General features: G+C 48.5%; 1 protein-coding gene across 2 annotated transcripts in view; it reads left to right on the forward strand.

Annotated features, from left to right (window-relative positions):
- The window catches only part of HNF4A (hepatocyte nuclear factor 4 alpha), a 159023-nt gene that overhangs the window by 126492 nt on the left and 14732 nt on the right, over positions 1–17799 (forward strand). For both annotated transcript variants that reach the window (XM_030211758.1, XM_030211757.1), the window contains exons 4-8: positions 357–463; positions 5325–5480; positions 13671–13758; positions 13962–14114; positions 16246–16482. In XM_030211758.1, the coding sequence (XP_030067618.1) occupies positions 357–463; positions 5325–5480; positions 13671–13758; positions 13962–14114; positions 16246–16482 (741 nt within the window). The remainder of the gene's footprint in view (positions 1–356; positions 464–5324; positions 5481–13670; positions 13759–13961; positions 14115–16245; positions 16483–17799) is intronic.

Below are 17799 nucleotides of genomic sequence, written 5' to 3' on the forward strand. Positions count from 1 at the left end.
AAAACCCTGCTAAGCTAACCAGTTTTACCACATTCTCTGGCAATGAATTCCAGACTTTAATTACACATTGAGTGAAGAAATATTTTCTCTGAATTTCCACCTGTCTGCGGCAGACTAATTGTTCCGTTACTTACTAGGAACCAGCTGCTTCTGTCAGTCTATTTCATTCAAGGCATTCTATCCTATACCTACATCACAGAAGTTTTGATCAACAAAACAGACCATGCTATACTCAAAATTGTTATGCAGGTTAGATTCTTGGGTGAAGTTATAAACGCAGTATTAAAGAAGGTTTTATTTAATACAAGATCTGGATGACTGAATGAAATCTGTTGAACTGAAGTTCTTCCTTACAGCCGTGCAAAATGAACGAGATCGAATAAGCACGAGGAGATCCAGTTATGAAGACAGCAGTTTGCCTTCAATCAACGCATTAATTCAAGCAGAAGTTCTTTCACAACAGGTACCTAATGACTATACTACTACTACTTAACGTTTCTAGAGCGCTACTAGGGTTACGCAGCGCTGTACAGTTTAACAACGAAGGACTATCACCTAAATTCCAGTAGATGTATCATTCCAAAAGCCACGTTGTTTATAGTAAAGTGATGTGGTAGCTGTGTTAGTCCACTGGGCTAGATGGACCCTTGGTCTGACCCAGTATGGCTACTCTTATGTTCTTTTAAAGGTATTAAATAGAAATAAAACAAAACATAGACAAGAAAATAAGATGATACCGTTTTTATTGGACTGTTAATACATTTTGGATTAGCTTTCAAAGGTAACCCTTCTTCTTCAGATGTATTGATTATTCTCTTCAAATGTTTCTTTACTTAGTAGATGATGGCACATAAAAACCAAATTGACTCACCTAGTCTGACCCTAAAAGGGGGCATGGCCATGGGAGGAGCATGGGTGCGTCGAGGCTTTCTTGCAATTTAAGCACATTGTTATAGAATCCGTGCCTAATTTGCATGTGGGGATTTACACCAAGTTTTCGTTGATGTAGGGTTACCATATGTCCAGAATTATCCCGACATGTCCGGGCAACCAGAAGGGTTTTGCCAATCTGCCCGTTTGTCCGGATTTTTGGACAAATGAGCAGGCTGGTGGGCGGGCCATCCTATAGGACGGCCCACCCGTTTGTCAAGAAATCCGCACAAATGGGCAGATTGCTAGCCTCCCCTCCCCTTACTTACTACTGTCCTGGTGCTCTAGTGACCTCTTCCACCTTCAGGGTGGGAAAGAGCCCCCTCTTTCCCACCTGGAGCGCTGCCCTGCATGCATCCTTCCTGTTCGTGATCTCGGCGCCGATTCAAAATGGCCACCAAGAGTTGACGTGACCTCACGAGATTTCAACTCTCAGCGGCCATTTTGAATCGGCACCGAGATCACGAACAGGAAGGATGCATGCAGGGCAGCGCTTCGGGCAGGAAAAAGGTGGCTCTTTCCTGCCCCGAAGAGGTCACTAGACCACCAGGGCACTAGTAAGGTAATGGGAGGGGGGTGACGGGGAGGGGGAGTGATGTGGTGTGTGACAGGGGGGAGGGGAAAATGTGACAGGGGTCGGAGCAAGGGCGTGAAAGGGGACGGGGTGTGAAAGGGGTGGGGCATGTTTCCTCCTTTTGGGGGACAAAATATGGTAACCTTACATTGATATAAATGGTAAAGTCTAAATGTAGTTGAAGTTCCTGGCATTAAGCACTGTTCTGTAAACCACACCTAACTGTGAGTGTGGTTTATATAATAGTGCTAAGCGCTTTCTTTGGCGCTGAATTTTTAGGCACCATTTATAGAATCTATTCCACGGTGCTGAAGCTGCGCACTAAGGGCTCCTTTTCCAAAGCAGTGGTAAGATCAATGTGGGCTTACCGCTCGATATACAGGAAGTACCGCCGGACTATCGCAGCAGCCCGGTGCTTCCTCCCACCCCTAGCGCGCCGTCATTTCCGGCTCTACAAAAATGTATTTAATTTTGTAGCGCTGGAATGTACCCGGCAGTAATCAGGCAGTGCCATGTGCTGTCTGGTTTACTGCCGGGTTAATGCGGGAGTCCTTACCGCCACCTCAACGGGAGGTGGCAAGTGATCCCCTCCCCCCCCCCCCCCCCCCCCCCCCCGAAATGGCAAAACAGCAAGTGCTTTACTTGCCGCCCAGCCATTTCTTGTAGGAAAGTGAGATTCCCTTTTACCAGCTGCGGTAAAAGGGGGCCTCGGCACATGTGTTAAACACGCAGTGAAAGCAGCGCCGGCGCCCTTTTACTGCAGCGTGGTAAAAGAGGCCTTAAAACAATACAGAAGCATTTAAGGCAAAAAAAAAGAAAAGTGTATAAACTCATTAAACTCTGAAAATAAAATACCGCTCAGAAATGTCTGTACGCATGGCTGACTGGGACAAGGTACCACCAAGTCTAATAATAACTTTTTGTTTAACATGAGATTGTAAGACACTTGACCTTAAGGTTTCTTTTTCCCTCAGCAGAGTTAAATAATATGCTTATGTCTCTAAACCTGCTCATTTAAGTGACAGATAAACAATTACATCCGTTCCAGCACATTAAGCCGTATAAATGCAGGTGACTGAAGTCAGTTTATTGCTGCACAGATGTTCCACTGCTTAGTGACTTAGTATGAGGGGTAAAGGGGTGAGAGCCTCAAAAGCTGAGGTGTGACAAGTACTTGTCTACTTCAAACTATGGGACCTTTTTACTAAGCTGCAGTAAGCAGGTTAAAACCCATTACTATGGGGTGCGCTCAAGGGCTAAAAACTGCATTTTATTTTTTAGCGCTGAGGTTGTGTTTTGGGCAGGGGCATAGCCAGACTTCGGCGGGAGGGGGTCCAGAGCCCGAGGTGAGGGGGCACATTTTAGCCCCCCCCCCCAGCACTGCTGACCCCTTCCCCTGCCATTGCCGACCCCCACCCCCCCCCCCCCCTCTGCCACCACCACCAACTTTGACACCCCCCTGCCGACGACCCTCTCGACCCCACCTCCCACCGCCGTCATCGCCTACCTTTGCTGGCGGGGGACCCCAACCCCCGCCAGCCAAGGTCCTTTTCTTCCTTCTGTTTCTGAGTCTGACGTCCTGCAGGACGTCAGACTCACAGAAACAGGATGAAGCCTTGCAGATCAGCCAGCGAGGTCCTCTTCTTCCGGCGCAAGACTTCATTCTGTTTCTGTGAGTCTGACGTCCTGCACGTACAACGTACAACGTGCAGGACGTCAGACTCAGAAACAGAATGAAGGAAGAAGAGGACTTTGGCTGGCGGGGGTTGGGGTCCCCCGCCAGCAAAGGTAGGCGACGGCGGCGGTGGGGGAGGGTTGGCGGCAGGAGGGGGGTCGAGAGGGTCATCAGCAGGGGGGTCCAGGGCCAAATCTACGGGGGCCCAGGCCCCCGTGGCGCCATGTAGCTACGCCACTGGTTTAGGGGTGGACTGTAGGCATGCCCAGGGTTAATCAGTTAGCATAGCTATATCGCCACACGCTAACCGATCAGCACACTATTAGCACGTGAGCCTTTAATGCTTAGAAAATAGGTATAAAGGGGTCACTTGATAATGGCCACATACCAGGGGTGTAGCTACGTGGGGTTACGGGGGCATGGGCCCCCACAGATTATGCCCTGGCCCCCTCTACATTTGACCCCACCCCCCACCCGCCACGCCGCCGCATCATCAGGTACCTTGTTTGCTGGTGGGGGTCCCCAATCCCCACCAGCTGAAGAGTCTTCTTCAGCACTGGTCGACTCCGGCGCCTTCGTTGTGTGATCATCTGTTTCTGACTCCTTACGTCCTGCAATGGCCCCGTATGTGGCTGGTGGGGAATGGGGACCCCCCGCTAGCAAACAAGGTACCTGATGCGGCGTGATGCGGCGGCGGGGCAGCGGGGTGGGTGACGGCGGGGGGGGGGGTTGCGGTTGCGGCGGCGGCGGGGGGGAGGTGGCTAAACAGTGCCCCCCCACCTTGGGCTCTGGCCCCCCCTCCCGCCGAGGTCTGGCTACGCCCCTGCCACATACTACTGGGAAAATTAGTGCGTGGTTATTATTGCTACAATGGAAAATGCAACCATTTTACAGCCACGCTAAAAGTGCTGTAAACCCACACACTACTCAAAGCATAGGCCAGCTTTTAGCACATCTTAGCAAAAGGGCCCCTAACCCTGAGACTCACATCCCTTATGCAGAGGAGAGATTCAGGACAGAGCAAACTGAAATCCACTGATTCGGTCTTTGTGCATGGAGTCTGTCTCATGCATGGGGGAGAGGCATATGCAGAGGGTAATTTTATAACAGGGCAACTGGGCAGGAAGGGCCCTATTTTTAGCCTATAGCAAAGTCTATAGTAAAAGGATGTGTGTTCATGCCAATGTCTATAAACGTATGTCTGACCTAATTTTATAAAAATCAAAGAGAGGAGCAGAGATGGCTGAGGCAGAGAACACAAGAAGACGTCTTTTAGAGGTTCACCAGAGAAGACAATTTTATTGTTCACTGTCTCAGAAAACAATCATGGAAATTCAGCCAGGATACCCGACATGGCCGTGTTTCAGCAAGGGTGCCTGTGTCAGGGGTCCAGGAAATCCAATGGTTTTGAAGTTGGATAAATTTACATACAGTCCATCAATTGGAAAATATGTTCTTGAACACTGGTATCACATAAGAAGTTTTGATATCCTGTACAGCACTGTTACTAAAAGTGGACAGCTCGAGAACCCCAAACAAACACATTTAATCTCCTCTGAGGATGGCAATTTTTGAAAGGTTCAATTTCACTTGGGAAATCACTATGTATCCAGATAATGGCTTTCAAATCTGCTCTCTTTATAACCAGGGTTATTCATAAGTGACTGAAATCCCTGGGTTTACTTAGTGTGGCCATGTGAAAATTTACACGTGGCCTTTTCATGTCCTCCCTTACATTTGGTCTCATGTGCAGGGTTCTCCTCCTGCAAAAAGTAAAACAGGAATACAAGAAGCTTGGAGTTAACACGAATGTTTAAAACATTAAAAAGCAAATGAGAATGGATGAGCAGGGCCAGGGCAAGAATTTAGTGGCTGTGGCTTCAAAATTTGGAGCAGTTGAATCTTCACCATTATCTATTCATCTGCTCCGAATCGCATGTCTCTCATGATTGTCTCTTCCTTTGCAGCAAGTCAACCTTGGTTTTTGGCACATTCCTGGGGCTTGTTGCCCCAGGAAGTCACCTGTGTTACCCAATAGGCAGAGTCAGCCCAACCTACCCCTTAGACTTGCAAGGGATCTGGAACGTCATTAATGCTACACCCAAAAGTTGTGTCTTCAACAGTTTGTTCACATTGAATTTACAGATATCTTCGCCAATGTCCATGATAAGTGGAGACATAAGAGCCAAAAAGATTGCCAGCATTACTGACGTGTGTGAGTCAATGAAACATCAGCTGTTGGTTCTGGTGGAATGGGCTAAATATATTCCTGCATTCTGTGAACTTGCATTGGACGACCAGGTTGGTTCTACGTACTTTCACTTGACTTAGTACCAAGTCCAGGCAATTCAAAATGTAATTTCTCTGTCTAATATGTAAATATAGAATATTAGCACTTACACATGTAACTGTAACAGTTAAGTACTACATTGGCTCCCAATCAAAGAACGCATTACCTTCAAAATCTGCACCCTGGTCCACAAAACTACCTACGGTGAAGCCCCAGGATACATGACAGACTTAATCGACCTACTATCTAGAAACACATCAGAATCAACACGATCATACCTAAATCTGCACTACCCAAGCTGCAAAGGACTTAAATACAAATCAACTTACACATCTAGTTTTTCCTACATAAGCACACAACTGCGGAACGCATTACCAAAAGCCTTGAAAATGGCTTACGACCACCTAAACTTCCGGAAATCATTAAACACTAACCTGTTCAAAAAGGCTTACCCTACCGATCCTACTTAAATGCCTCATCCCTACAACAAAACTAAAGTACGTAATGGACAAAACTCAACTCTTTCGTTGTATGATTCCCTAATGTGGCTATGCCACATGATCTCTATCTTACCACAACATCACTTTGTATTTGTTATCACTGGAGTCTGCAAGCGCCTCCCTCTCCGGTACTATGTAAGCCACATTGAGCCTACAAATAGGTGGGAAAATGTGGGGTAGAAATGTAACAAATAAATAAATAAAGTACATACGTGCTAGCCATGTGCTCAACAGTCTTCTATAACTTTAGGGGCCCTTTTACTAAAAGGTTGGTGCACCAATCTGGAACTACCACAGCAGCCCAGTGGTAATTACACCCCCCAGTGCACCCTATTCCTGGGACTGTGGAAATTTATTTCTGTATTTTTACCATCAGGTTAGCATGGGAGCCCTTAGTGCCAGCTCAATGGGTGGTGTTAAGTGCAAATTTACTGCATGGCCATTTCTTTATTGGGACCTTTTTACCCCCTGTGGGTAAATACAAGGGGAAGGAGCATGGGTGGCCAAATTTAGTGGTGTCAAACCCTAGTACATCTTTGGCCGGTTTAACGATAACCAACTATGTCTGCATATCGACATAGCCGGTTATCTTCAAACTGCCCAAAAAAACCCTGGATATTCAATGCCGGTCACCGTAAACCGCCTGGCATTGAATATCCGGGTTCAGCACGGACCGCGGGAGACGAGCATGCTAAACTCATTTACTAGTGCTGCAGCTCTTAGTCAGTGATCATATGCAATGGCCCCTGTGACAAATAATGCACGGTAATGACCTTCGCATGTGCTGTTACTAAATGACCCCAATAATGACATGTTGAAAGACAGAAGATAAGAAGGAAAGTGTTTCATCCAGTCTGTCAGTTAGAGTTGCCACTGGCTCTCTCTGGCTTCCCCAAGTATCCTTCCATCCTTTTTTCTCTTATGCCCCCCCCCCCCCCGCCCCCCATTTCAGGTTGGAATAATCCCCAGTCATTTCTTCCTTCTGGTGTCATACTCCAAAATAGCAGCAGTCATTTGGGACTCATCCCCTGCGGTGAAGGAGTCCTGCTCACAACATTATTTTTTTTTACTTAAATAACATGTGACAGAGAACACGGAGGAAAAAAGTGCCTCAGTTGGTGCCGATTTCAGGACAATGTTCCAAAGAACCTTATGTTGCAAATTACCTTGAATCGGCTATATTTGATCGTCGGCTCAAAAAAAAACCTCAGAATCTAACTTTATTCAAAAATAGAAAAATTTTCTTTCTTTTTTTTTCCTGGTTTTTTTTGTTCATTTATATCTTAATCATTTATTCTATCATTTTCTCAGTGACCTGAATACAGCTAGCAGGTTTGGTTTAACATCTTATCAATGTTCAATGTACAAATTGCATAGATCGAGCATTGGAGAGACTGAGACTGAGACCATGCTGGCTGGTGGCTTTTGATCCCTCTCCTCCCCACCACAATTATTTTAACTCTATCCCATCTAGTCCATCCACAGTAGTTGACAATTCTACAAGGACTGTTGCGGGCTACAGCTGGGCCTCACTCCCCATGGGGTGGGTGGGATTCCTGCCTCCATCGCTTTGGCCAGCCAGCAATTAGGCTTGCATTTCATTTTCTGAAAATGTTTACGTTAATGTTTAATCTTTGTTTTCTTCTCTGGGATCTTTACTAGGTAAGAAGTGTCCTGTTGTCAATTTGTTAACCTTTACTTTTACTAAAATGTGAAATTTTTAACCCAGTTAGCATTAATTCTTAACATTGTCAGGGGCCGTTAGCTGGCTTAAGAATAACATTTTTAATCATTAATCCTGAAAAATAGGTCTGTTTTTGAGTAAAAAAAAAACCATATAAATTAATATTATTGCACAAAAGAAAGAAAACGCATTTGTGTGGCTTAGAAATGAAAACTTGGGGGGGGGCCCTTTTACTAAGTAACATAGAGGGGCATAACAGGGGCGTATCTGCGTGGGGCCTCAGGGGCCTGGGCCCCCGCAGATTTTGCCCTGGACCCCCCTACCGCCATCAACCCTCCCCCGCTGCCGTTCTTACTTTTGCTGGCGGGGGACCCCAACCCCCGCCAGCCGAGGTCTGCTTCCACCTGCCGCTGCCGTAAAACTTCTTCAGCCGGCGGGGGACCCCAAACCCCCGCCAGCCGCCCCGCGGTGTTTAAAATTCATCTTCGGCCTCCGTGGCCGTGCTGCTGTGATAGGCGCTGTTGAAATCCACTTCGGAGTCTGACGTCGCAGCACGTACAACGTACAACGATGTCAGACTCCGAAGTGGATTTCAACAGCGCCTATCACAGCAGCACGGCCACGGAGGCCGAAGATGAATTTTAAACACCGCGGGGCGGCTGGCGGGGGTTTGGGGTCCCCCGCCGGCTGAAGAAGAAGTTTTTACGGCAGCGGCAGGTGGAAGCAGACCTCGGCTGGCGGGGGTTGGGGTCCCCCGCCAGCAAAAGTAAGAACGGCAGTGGGGGAGGGTTGGCGGCGGGAGGGGGGTGGAGAGAGTCATTGGTGGCAGTGAGGGCTCGGCGGGGGGGGGCTAAAATGTGCCCCCTCCCTCTGGCTCTGGCCCCCCCTACCGCCGGAGTCCAGATACGCCCCTGGGGCATAATGGAACGAAAACATCTATCTCCATGGGCGTTTATCTCCGAGAACGGGTCCGTGAAGGGGCGGACCGAACCGTATTTTCGAAAAAAATAGACGTCCATGTTTTATTCGACAATATGTGAGCTGGGCGTTTTTGTTTTTCAGCAATAATGGAAAATGAAAGCGCCCAGCTCAAAAACGAATAAATCCAAGGCATTTGTTTGTGGGAGGGGCCAGGATTCGTAGTGCACTGGTCCCCCTCACATGCCAGGACACCAACCGGGCACCCTAGGGGACACTTTTACAAAAACAAAAAAAAAGGTAAAAGAGCTCCCAGGTGCATAGCACCCTTCCCTTATGTGTTGAGCCCCCCAAATCCCCCTCAAAACCCACTGCCCACAAGTCTACACCATTACTATAGCCCTAAGGGGTGAAGGGGGGCACCTACATGTGGGTACAGTGAGTTTGGGGGGTTGGACGACTAATAAGCATTAAGCAGCACAATTGTAACAGGTAGGGGAGGGATGGGCCTGGGTCCACCTGCCTGAAGTCCACTGCACCCCCTAATAACTGCTCCAGTGACCTGCATACTGCTGCCAGGGAGGTGGGTATGACATTTGAGGGTGAAAATAAACAGTTGTGAAACGGCATATTTTGTGGTGGGAGGGGGTTTGTGACCACTGGGGAGTCAGGGTAGGTCATCCCTGATTCCCTCCAGTGGTCATCTGGTCATTTAGGGCACTTTTTGGGGCCTTATTCGTGGAAAAACAGGGTCCAGGAAAAGTGCCCTACATTCTCGCTAAAAACGCATATTTTTTTTCCATTATCGGCGAAAGGCGCCCATCTCTGATCGGCAGATAACCACGCCCCAGTTCCGCCTTCACCACGCCTTCGACATGCCCCCATCAACTTTGTCCGCATCCGCGACGGAGTGCAGTTGAAAACGTCCAAATTCGGCTTTCAATTATACAGCTTTATTCGCTTTTGTGAGATAAACGTCTATCTCCCGATTTGGGTCACAATATAGGCGTTTTTCTATTTCGATTATAAGCAGGATAGTAACATAGTAGATGACGGCAGAAAAAGACCTTCATGGTCCATCCAGTCTGCCCAACAAGATAAACTCATGTGTGTATAACTTACCTTGATTTGTACCTGCCTTTTTCAGGGCACAGACCGTACAAGTCTGCCCAGCAGTATTTCCCGCCTCCCATCACCGGCTCTGGCACAGACCGTATAAGTCTACCCTCCACTATCCTCGCCTCCCAACCACTCTTCCCCCACCTGCTCTGCTACCCAATCTCCGCTAAGCTTCTGAGGATCCATTCCTTCTGAACAGGATTCCTTTATGTTTATCCCACGCATGTTTGAATTCCGTTACCATTTTCATCTCCACCACCTCCCGCGGGAGGGCATTCCAAGCATCCACCACTCTCTCTGTGAAAAAATACTTCCTGACATTTTTCTTGAGTCTGCCCCCCTTTTGAATCCTAAGCTCTAAACTTCAAACTCTATATTCTTGTACACGGAGGAAAAAGCCTCAACAGACTCCCAAAACATCGCTCTATGGCTATCAATTCATTGGAGTACTAGCTGTCATCATAGGCTCAAAAAACCTCCTACTGTTTATTTCTAGTTTAAATCTTTCATAGTAACATACCGTGTTTCCCCGAAAATAAGACACTGTCTTATATTAATTTTTGCCCCCCCCCCCCAAATGCGCTAGGTCTTATTTTCAGGGGCTGTCTTATTTTTCGGGGCAACATCGGGCTTGGATCGGGGTTGGCTCACCCACCCTCCGTCGCTCCCGGAACTAACCTTAAATGCCTCCTTTCACCTTCGCAGCAAGCAGCAGCAGGGCAGGCCACTCCTTCCTTCCGTGTCCCGCCCTCGCCTGACATAACGTCCGCGAGGGCAGGGCACGGAAGGAAGGAGAGATCTGCCCTGCTGCTGCTTGCTGCGAAGGTGAAAGGAGGCGTTTAAGGTTAGTTCCGGGAGCGACGGAGGGTGGGTGGAGGGGGGGCCCGGCGACCTTGGGTGGGGGGGCGACCCGGGGGCGGCCTTGTCCGGCTCTCGGCGGCCCTGCTTTCAAACAAAAATTTGCTAGGTCTTACTTTTTCGGGGAAGGCCTTATATCTACCAATTCAGGAAAACCTCTACTAGGTTTTATTTTCGGGGGATGTCTTACTTTCGGGGAAACAGGGTAGTAACATAGTAGATGACGGCAGAAAAAGACCTGCACGGTCCATCCAGTCTATTTCACAGACTATTGTCCCGATTATAGGTCAAACCCAGCACTTATCTTTGCTTTGACTTTTGCTGCTTCCATTTTTTTCTGTCGCTCAGTCTCTATGTGCCACGGCCTTCCAATTCCTGCCTCAGGGTCCGTGGTGCTGGCGACTCTCACTTCTCTGTAGTCCGGGGACCTCCTTTTACTAAGACGCGGTAGGGCTGACAAGCAGGTAGCGTGCACCAAATCAACACTACTACCAGGGTAGTGTGGGCACCCAGCAGTAATTTCGATGTTGAGCATGAGCCCTTACCGCCAGGTCACTCAACGTGTAATTAAACTCTGGAATTCGTTGCCAGAGAATGTGGTAAAGGCGGTTAACTTAGCGGAGTTTTAAAAAGGTTTGGACGGCTTCCTAAAGGGAAAAGTCCATAGACCGTTATTAAATGAACTTGGGGAAAATCCACTATTTCTGGGATAAGCAGTATAAAATGTTTTATACGTTTTTGGGATCTTGCCGGGTATCTGTGACCTGGATTGGCCACTGTTGGCCTTTGGTCTTTCCCAGTATGGCAGTACTTATGTACTTATGTCAATGGGTGGTGGTAAGGGCTCAGGCAGTAAATAGCCACATGCTATTTTTAATTTTAGTGCACGACCATTTACTACCCCATTAAAAAGAACCCTTTTTCCCAGCAGCAGTAAAAAAAAATGGCCCAGCGCACACCAATTTCACAAGTCCAAACTACTACAGGCCACTTTTTACCACAGTTTAGTAAAAGGGCCCCTCGGTTATGCCAGGGGTGGACTGACAGTGGTTGAGGCCCTCGGGCAGAAAAGGTCATTGGGGCTCCCCCAGCCACTGCCCATTACCCTGCTGCTGCACCGCTGCCCCCTCACATCACACCACGCCACCGCCCTCCCTGGTCTTACCTTGAAGGGTCTGGTGCTCTAGTGGTTTCTTCACGGGCAGGAAACAACCCCACCCTTTTCTGCCCGCTATCACTGCTGTACCTGGCCAGCGGTGGCGCCGCTCTGTTTTTCAAAATGGCTACTGAAACTTACCGCGGTACTCTCGGCAGCCATTTTTAAAACACAGCGATGACGGCGCCGGTATGCAGAATAGCAGCAGTGGGCAGGAAAGAGTGGGATTCTTTCCTCCCCCGCAAAGGCCACTATACCATCAGGCCCTTCAATGTAGGACCGAGGAGGGCTGCAATGCCGCCCCGCCTCTGCCCCCCCCCCCCCCCCCCGCTGCCCTATGGTAGTGGTGTACAGTTGTGGGGAGTGGGGTTTGGGGGGGGTTTGGGGAGCTCAGCACCCAAGGTAAGGGAGCTAGGTACCTGGGAGCAATTTGTGGAGTCCACTGCAGTGCCCCCTAGGGTGCCTGGTTGGTGTCCTGGCATGTCAGGGGGACCAGTGCACTACGAATTCTGGCTCCTCCCATGACCAAAGGGCTTGGGCTTGGTCGTTTTTGAGGTGGGCGTCCTCGGTTTCCATTATGGCCGAAAACCGGGGACGACCATCTCTAAGGTCGACCTAAATGTTGAGATTTGGGTGTCCCCGACCGTATTATCGAAATGAAAGATGGATGCCCATCTTGTTTCGATAATATGAGTTTCCCCGCCCCTTCGCCAGGATGTCCTTAGAGATGGGTGTCCCCGTTCGATTATGCCCCTCCACGTGTATGTTAAATAGGCATGTATTCAATATTTACACACATATGTGCACAAATTCGTACATATGCTGGTATTCTGATCATTTAGGGGTCTCTTTACTAAGCTGTGCTAAAAGGTGGCCTGCACTCAGTGGTGGCCCTACCATTAGGCCACCTGAGGCGGGGGGCCTCAGGTGGCACTTTTGTGTTATAGTATTGTCCTGCCCTTTCTTCCCCAATCCCCTCACCCGAAGTTACCTTTTTCTTTTCTTGTTTTTTGAAAGAAAGCAGCGGCAGCGATTCCCATGGGCTGCCCTGCTGCCGGTCGTAGCTCCTTCTCTCTACTGCGGGTAGCCCACTTCCAAAGAAACAGAAAATTAAGTGAGAGAGGTGGGTTGCCCGCAGTAGAGAGAAAGAGCCAGGACCAGCGGCAGGGCAGCCTATGGGAGTCGCTGCCGCCTACTTTTAAAAAGCAAGAAAAGAATAGAAAAGGTCATTTCAGAGAGGGAAGGGCGGGGAGTGGCGGCGGAGGAGCTGTGCGCATTTGCTGCGCCAGGAATCGCCAGTGCAGTTTAGTAAAAGATGCCCTAAGTTAGGAATTTAGCATTTTTGGAATATTCACCGCTATATGTTTTCTAGAACAGTGTTTCCCCAAGTCTGGTCCTGGAGTACCCCTTGCCAGTCAGGTTTTCAGGATAGCCACAATGAATATGCATGAACTTGATTTGCATACACTGCCTCCACTATATGCAAATCTCTTTCACGCATATTCATTGTGGCTATCCTGAAAACCTGACTGGTAAGGGGTACTCCAGGACCAGACTTGGGGAAACACTGTTCTACAACATATGGACTTTTGCCCACATTTTAACAGAGGTACACCTGAGACAGGGTTACGTCAGGAAGGTAGAAACATTTATTGTTTTCCAGGAAAGAATATTGCAGATAAAGTAGGTACAAATTTCTGTGGGCATTTTTTCTCTAGGTAATTTTCATAGGGAACATATGTACATTCTACATTGTTGTACAAACATATGTACGCTGTGGCAAGTCATTTTGTGAAATGGATAACATTTCTAAGCACCACTCCACAATCTATTACCTGAAGTAACTGAGAGCAATTAAAACGAGAAATCTTAAAAATTAGGCTTTCATTGAACAGATTTTCATTACATTCACTTTTTAGTCATAACAACAGTATCCATTATTATACAATTACTCCTTCCCTTCTAGGTGGCTTTACTAAGAGCACATGCTGGAGAACATCTTTTATTAGGAGCTACCAAAAGGTCAATGGTCTACAAAGATATTCTGCTTTTAGGTAACGTAGTATCTTCTAACTCTTCCTTCTTGCAACTGCATCATCGATAATCGTAGGATGAATTATCAGTAGAACAAAGCTGCAAAACCTAAGACCAGCAGCGGCAAAGGCCTCATAGCTACTAATCATTCAACTAATGTCTCTATCTCAAGAACATGGAAATGTTGACTCAACAAACTCTGGAAATGTCTTTCCTCTTCCAGGAAATGACCATATCATTCCTCGAAACTGCCCTGAACTGGAAATAGGACGTGTAGCCATCCGAATTCTAGATGAACTTGTTCTGCCATTCCAAGAGCTCCAGATAGATGATAATGAATATGCCTGTTTGAAAGCAATCATTTTTTTCGATCCAGGTATGCATGCTTGCTGTAAGATGTGAGGATCAACAATAGGCTCCTTGTTACCCAGGACCAAGTTCAGTCATGTTGAATAGCAGAAATTGTAAAAAGGATAGGGTTACCATATTGTGTCCTCTGAAACCCTGCCCCGTCCACACCCCGCCCCTTGTCCCGCCCATGCCCCACCCCTTTTGTATCCTTGCCCCGCCCCCTGTCACATATTCCCCTCCCCCTGGGTCACATATTCCCCTCCCCTGCCCCCATCACTTCCCCTCCCCCGGGTCACCTCCCCTCCCCTTACTTGCTATCTACTGCCCTGGTGGTCTAGTGACCTCTTCGGGGCAGGAAAGAGCCCCCTCTTTCCTGCCCGGAGCTCTGTCCTTGTCCTGCGTCCTGTTGCTGTGACGGTCTTGGGATTCAAAATGGCCACCGAGAGTTGAAGTCTCGCGAGGCCGCTTCAACTCTCGATGGCCATTTTGAATCCCAAGACCATCATAGCAACAGAATGCAGGGCAAGGCAGCGCTCCAGGCAGGAAAGAGGGGGCTCTTTCGTGCCCCAAAGAGGTCACTAGGCCACCAGGGCAGTAGATAGTAAGTAAGGGGAGGGGAGGCCCGCCCGCTTGTCCGCCCGCTCGCTCATCCGTCCACCCGTTTGTCCAGAAATCCGGACAAACGGGCAGACTGGCAAAACCCGTCCAAACGCCCGGACATGTCCTCAAAAAGAGGACATGTCCGGGTAAATCCGGATGTATGGTAACCCTAAGAAAGGAGAAATACTGGGATGAACAGGAGTGAAGAAATTGAACTGAAGTGTATTTTGGTGTGCATAATAATAGTAATATGTGTGTGTGCTGAGGGAATTCAATGGCGTTAGAAGCTTGTAATATAATATACTGGGAGATGTTTACTAAACCAGACTAATCCACCCCCCCCCCCCCCCACACACACACACACCTTTTACAAAGCTGCATTAGCAGCTGCCAATGTGGTAATGCTGACACAGCCCATTCAAAGTGAATGTGTGGCTTTGTAAAAGGAGGGGTGGTAAACTAGCATGGTTGTTAGCATGTGGTACCCATTAGCATGAATCCATGCTAATGGTTACTGCATGCATAAATCTGCCGGCAGTGTAAAAATCTCACACTAGCTGCTTAGAATGATTAGGGGCAGGTTCTGGACAGAATGTGGGCAGTGACAGTGCATAGCCCAACATCAACAGTGCCATGGGACCATCTTGTTCGCTAGTAGTCAAGAGTGTAGCTATGCTACTGGCAGTCTGTAGCACAGCAATGTGGTGACTGCAAAACACCTTCAATCCCCCAATAAGCACAAGGCCTTTCCCCCCAAATACCCCCCCCCCCCCCCCACACACACACACTAACTTATTCAAGCACTTCCCCACAATCAACACCCCCTACAAGCAACTCCTCCAAATGAATACTGTCCCAAGCGAAAGCCCTCCAACTCTCCCCATACCTGCCAGATTATCCCCCCCCCCCCTTTTGATGTGGGTTTCTCTGGTAGTCTAGTAGGCCAGGGCATGAGAATCCCCCTCTGCTCCCACCCCAGTGCTCCAGATTCAAAATGGTGCCTGTCATAGGCCATGGAATGGCATGGACCTGAGGGCCCATGGCCCCATAAATCCTTTTCTTATCACAGCATCAGCAACTAGAGAACTTGGGGGTTGGGAGTGTGGCTGAATCAGTGGCATACCCAAGGATGGGCCCTGGTGGACTCAGGCCTACCCAGTAGCACCACATCTATGATGTGGTTGGCAGGGATTCTCAAGCCCCACTAGCTGAAAACTCCCAACAACTGTCCCTCCTGCATACCTTTTAAATAGCAGATCTTCTGTCTGCAGCAAGCAGTGACTGATACATACTGTTCTCACTGGCCCCATAGTAGGGTTACCATATGTCCAGATTTACCCAGACATGTCCTCTCCGGGCGGGTTTTGTCAATCTGCCCGTTTGTCCGGATTTCTAGCCTCCCCTCCCCTTACTTACTAGTGCCCTGGTGGTCTAGTGACCTCTTCCACCTTTGGGGCAGGAAAGAGCATTTGTATAAGGTGTTTATTTCTAATAATTTTTAGCACCAAGGGATGAATTGATAATTTTTAAAAAATAGAAATTCTCCTATTTTAAAGATGCTAAAGGGTTGAGCGATCCTAACAAAATCAAGCGGATGCGCTACCAGGTGCAGGTTAGCCTGGAAGACTACATCAATGACAGGCAGTACGATTCCAGAGGAAGATTTGGCGAGCTGCTCCTCCTGTTGCCTACTCTCCAGAGCATCACCTGGCAGATGATCGAGCAAATCCAATTCGTCAAGCTCTTTGGGATGGTGAAAGTTGACAACCTGTTGCAAGAGATGCTCCTCGGAGGTAAGTACAAGCAAAGCAAGAGTGTTCACAAAATAACGGATTCAGTCGCAATTTTCATAGCCATTTTCCATCCTGGGGAAGGCATTCCTGGAAGTGTGTTTGGGCAGGATTGGCAAATAATGGGGCCTTTGTACTAAAGGGTTGCCGTGTGGCAACCTGGAACTACTGCCAGCCCAAAGGCACCACTGAAAATAATTCCGTAATTTCTAGCATGGTGCTAAACCACTTTTTTTGGATGTGGATTTTGCTCACACCTTTTTCAGTAGTAGCTCAAGGTGAGTTACATTTAGGAAAAGGAGGGTTAAGTGACTTGCCCAAGGTCACAAGGAGCAGCAATGGGAATTGAACTGGGTACCTCTGGACATAGGAGCCAACTTTTCAAAATGATTGGGGGTGGTGACATTTTTTTTCATATGGTGCATTCCCCCCACCCCCCTCCCACCCCTGTCCCCCCCCTCTCCCTCTCCCTTCCCTCTCCCCATCCCCCTCCCTCTCCCGTTCCTCCTCCCTCCCTCTGAGTTCCAGGCCCCCCGCCCTCTCTCCCTCTGAGTTCCAGGCCTGCCCTCCTTCTGAGTTCCAGGCCCCCCTCCCTCCCAGTTCCAGGCCCCCTTCCCTCCGAGTTCCAGGCCCCCCTCCCTCCCTCCCAGTTTTATAAGTCATCTTACCTGCTCAGGGTCCCAGCGGCAGCAGTGAAAGGCATGCAGGCATGGTGCTTCAGCCTTCCCTTCTCTCTCTCTCAGCTCTGGTCCCGCCCTTGCAGAAACAGGAAATGAGGGCGGGACCAGAGCTGAGAGAGAGAGAAGGGAAGGCTGAAGTACCGAGCCTGCACGCCTTTCACTGCTGCTGCCGGGACCCTGAGGTAAGATGAGTTTTAAAATTTTGGGTGGCACGCAGGAAGGTGAGGGCAGGCACCGGGCTGGCGAAGAGAACTTCCGGTTCCGGCGGGTGAAATATTGGGGGTGCTCGAGCACCCACAGCACCCACGGAGTCGGCGCTTATGCCTCTGGAAACCAAGACCAGTGCTTTAACCACTAGACCACTCATCCACTTTGGAAATAACCACAGAAAGGTGATATATCAAATCCCTTTCCCTTTCCTTTATTCTGTGCTTTTCCACGTGTGGAAGCTGCCATGACAAACGTTTCCTAATGGAGTTTAAAAAGATTAGCTGTGTTAGTCTAGTGCAAGGTTTCTCGACCCAGGAAACCCCCAAGTCAGTCTAGTTTTCGAGATATTCACAATGAATATGCTCAACTGGATGATCAACTGAAAAATAAGACATAATAGTTGGAGATTCGGAGAGATTAAGGTTGATTT

This window comes from Microcaecilia unicolor, chromosome 8 (assembly GCF_901765095.1).
Source record: "Microcaecilia unicolor chromosome 8, aMicUni1.1, whole genome shotgun sequence".
NCBI lineage: Eukaryota > Metazoa > Chordata > Amphibia > Gymnophiona > Siphonopidae > Microcaecilia > Microcaecilia unicolor.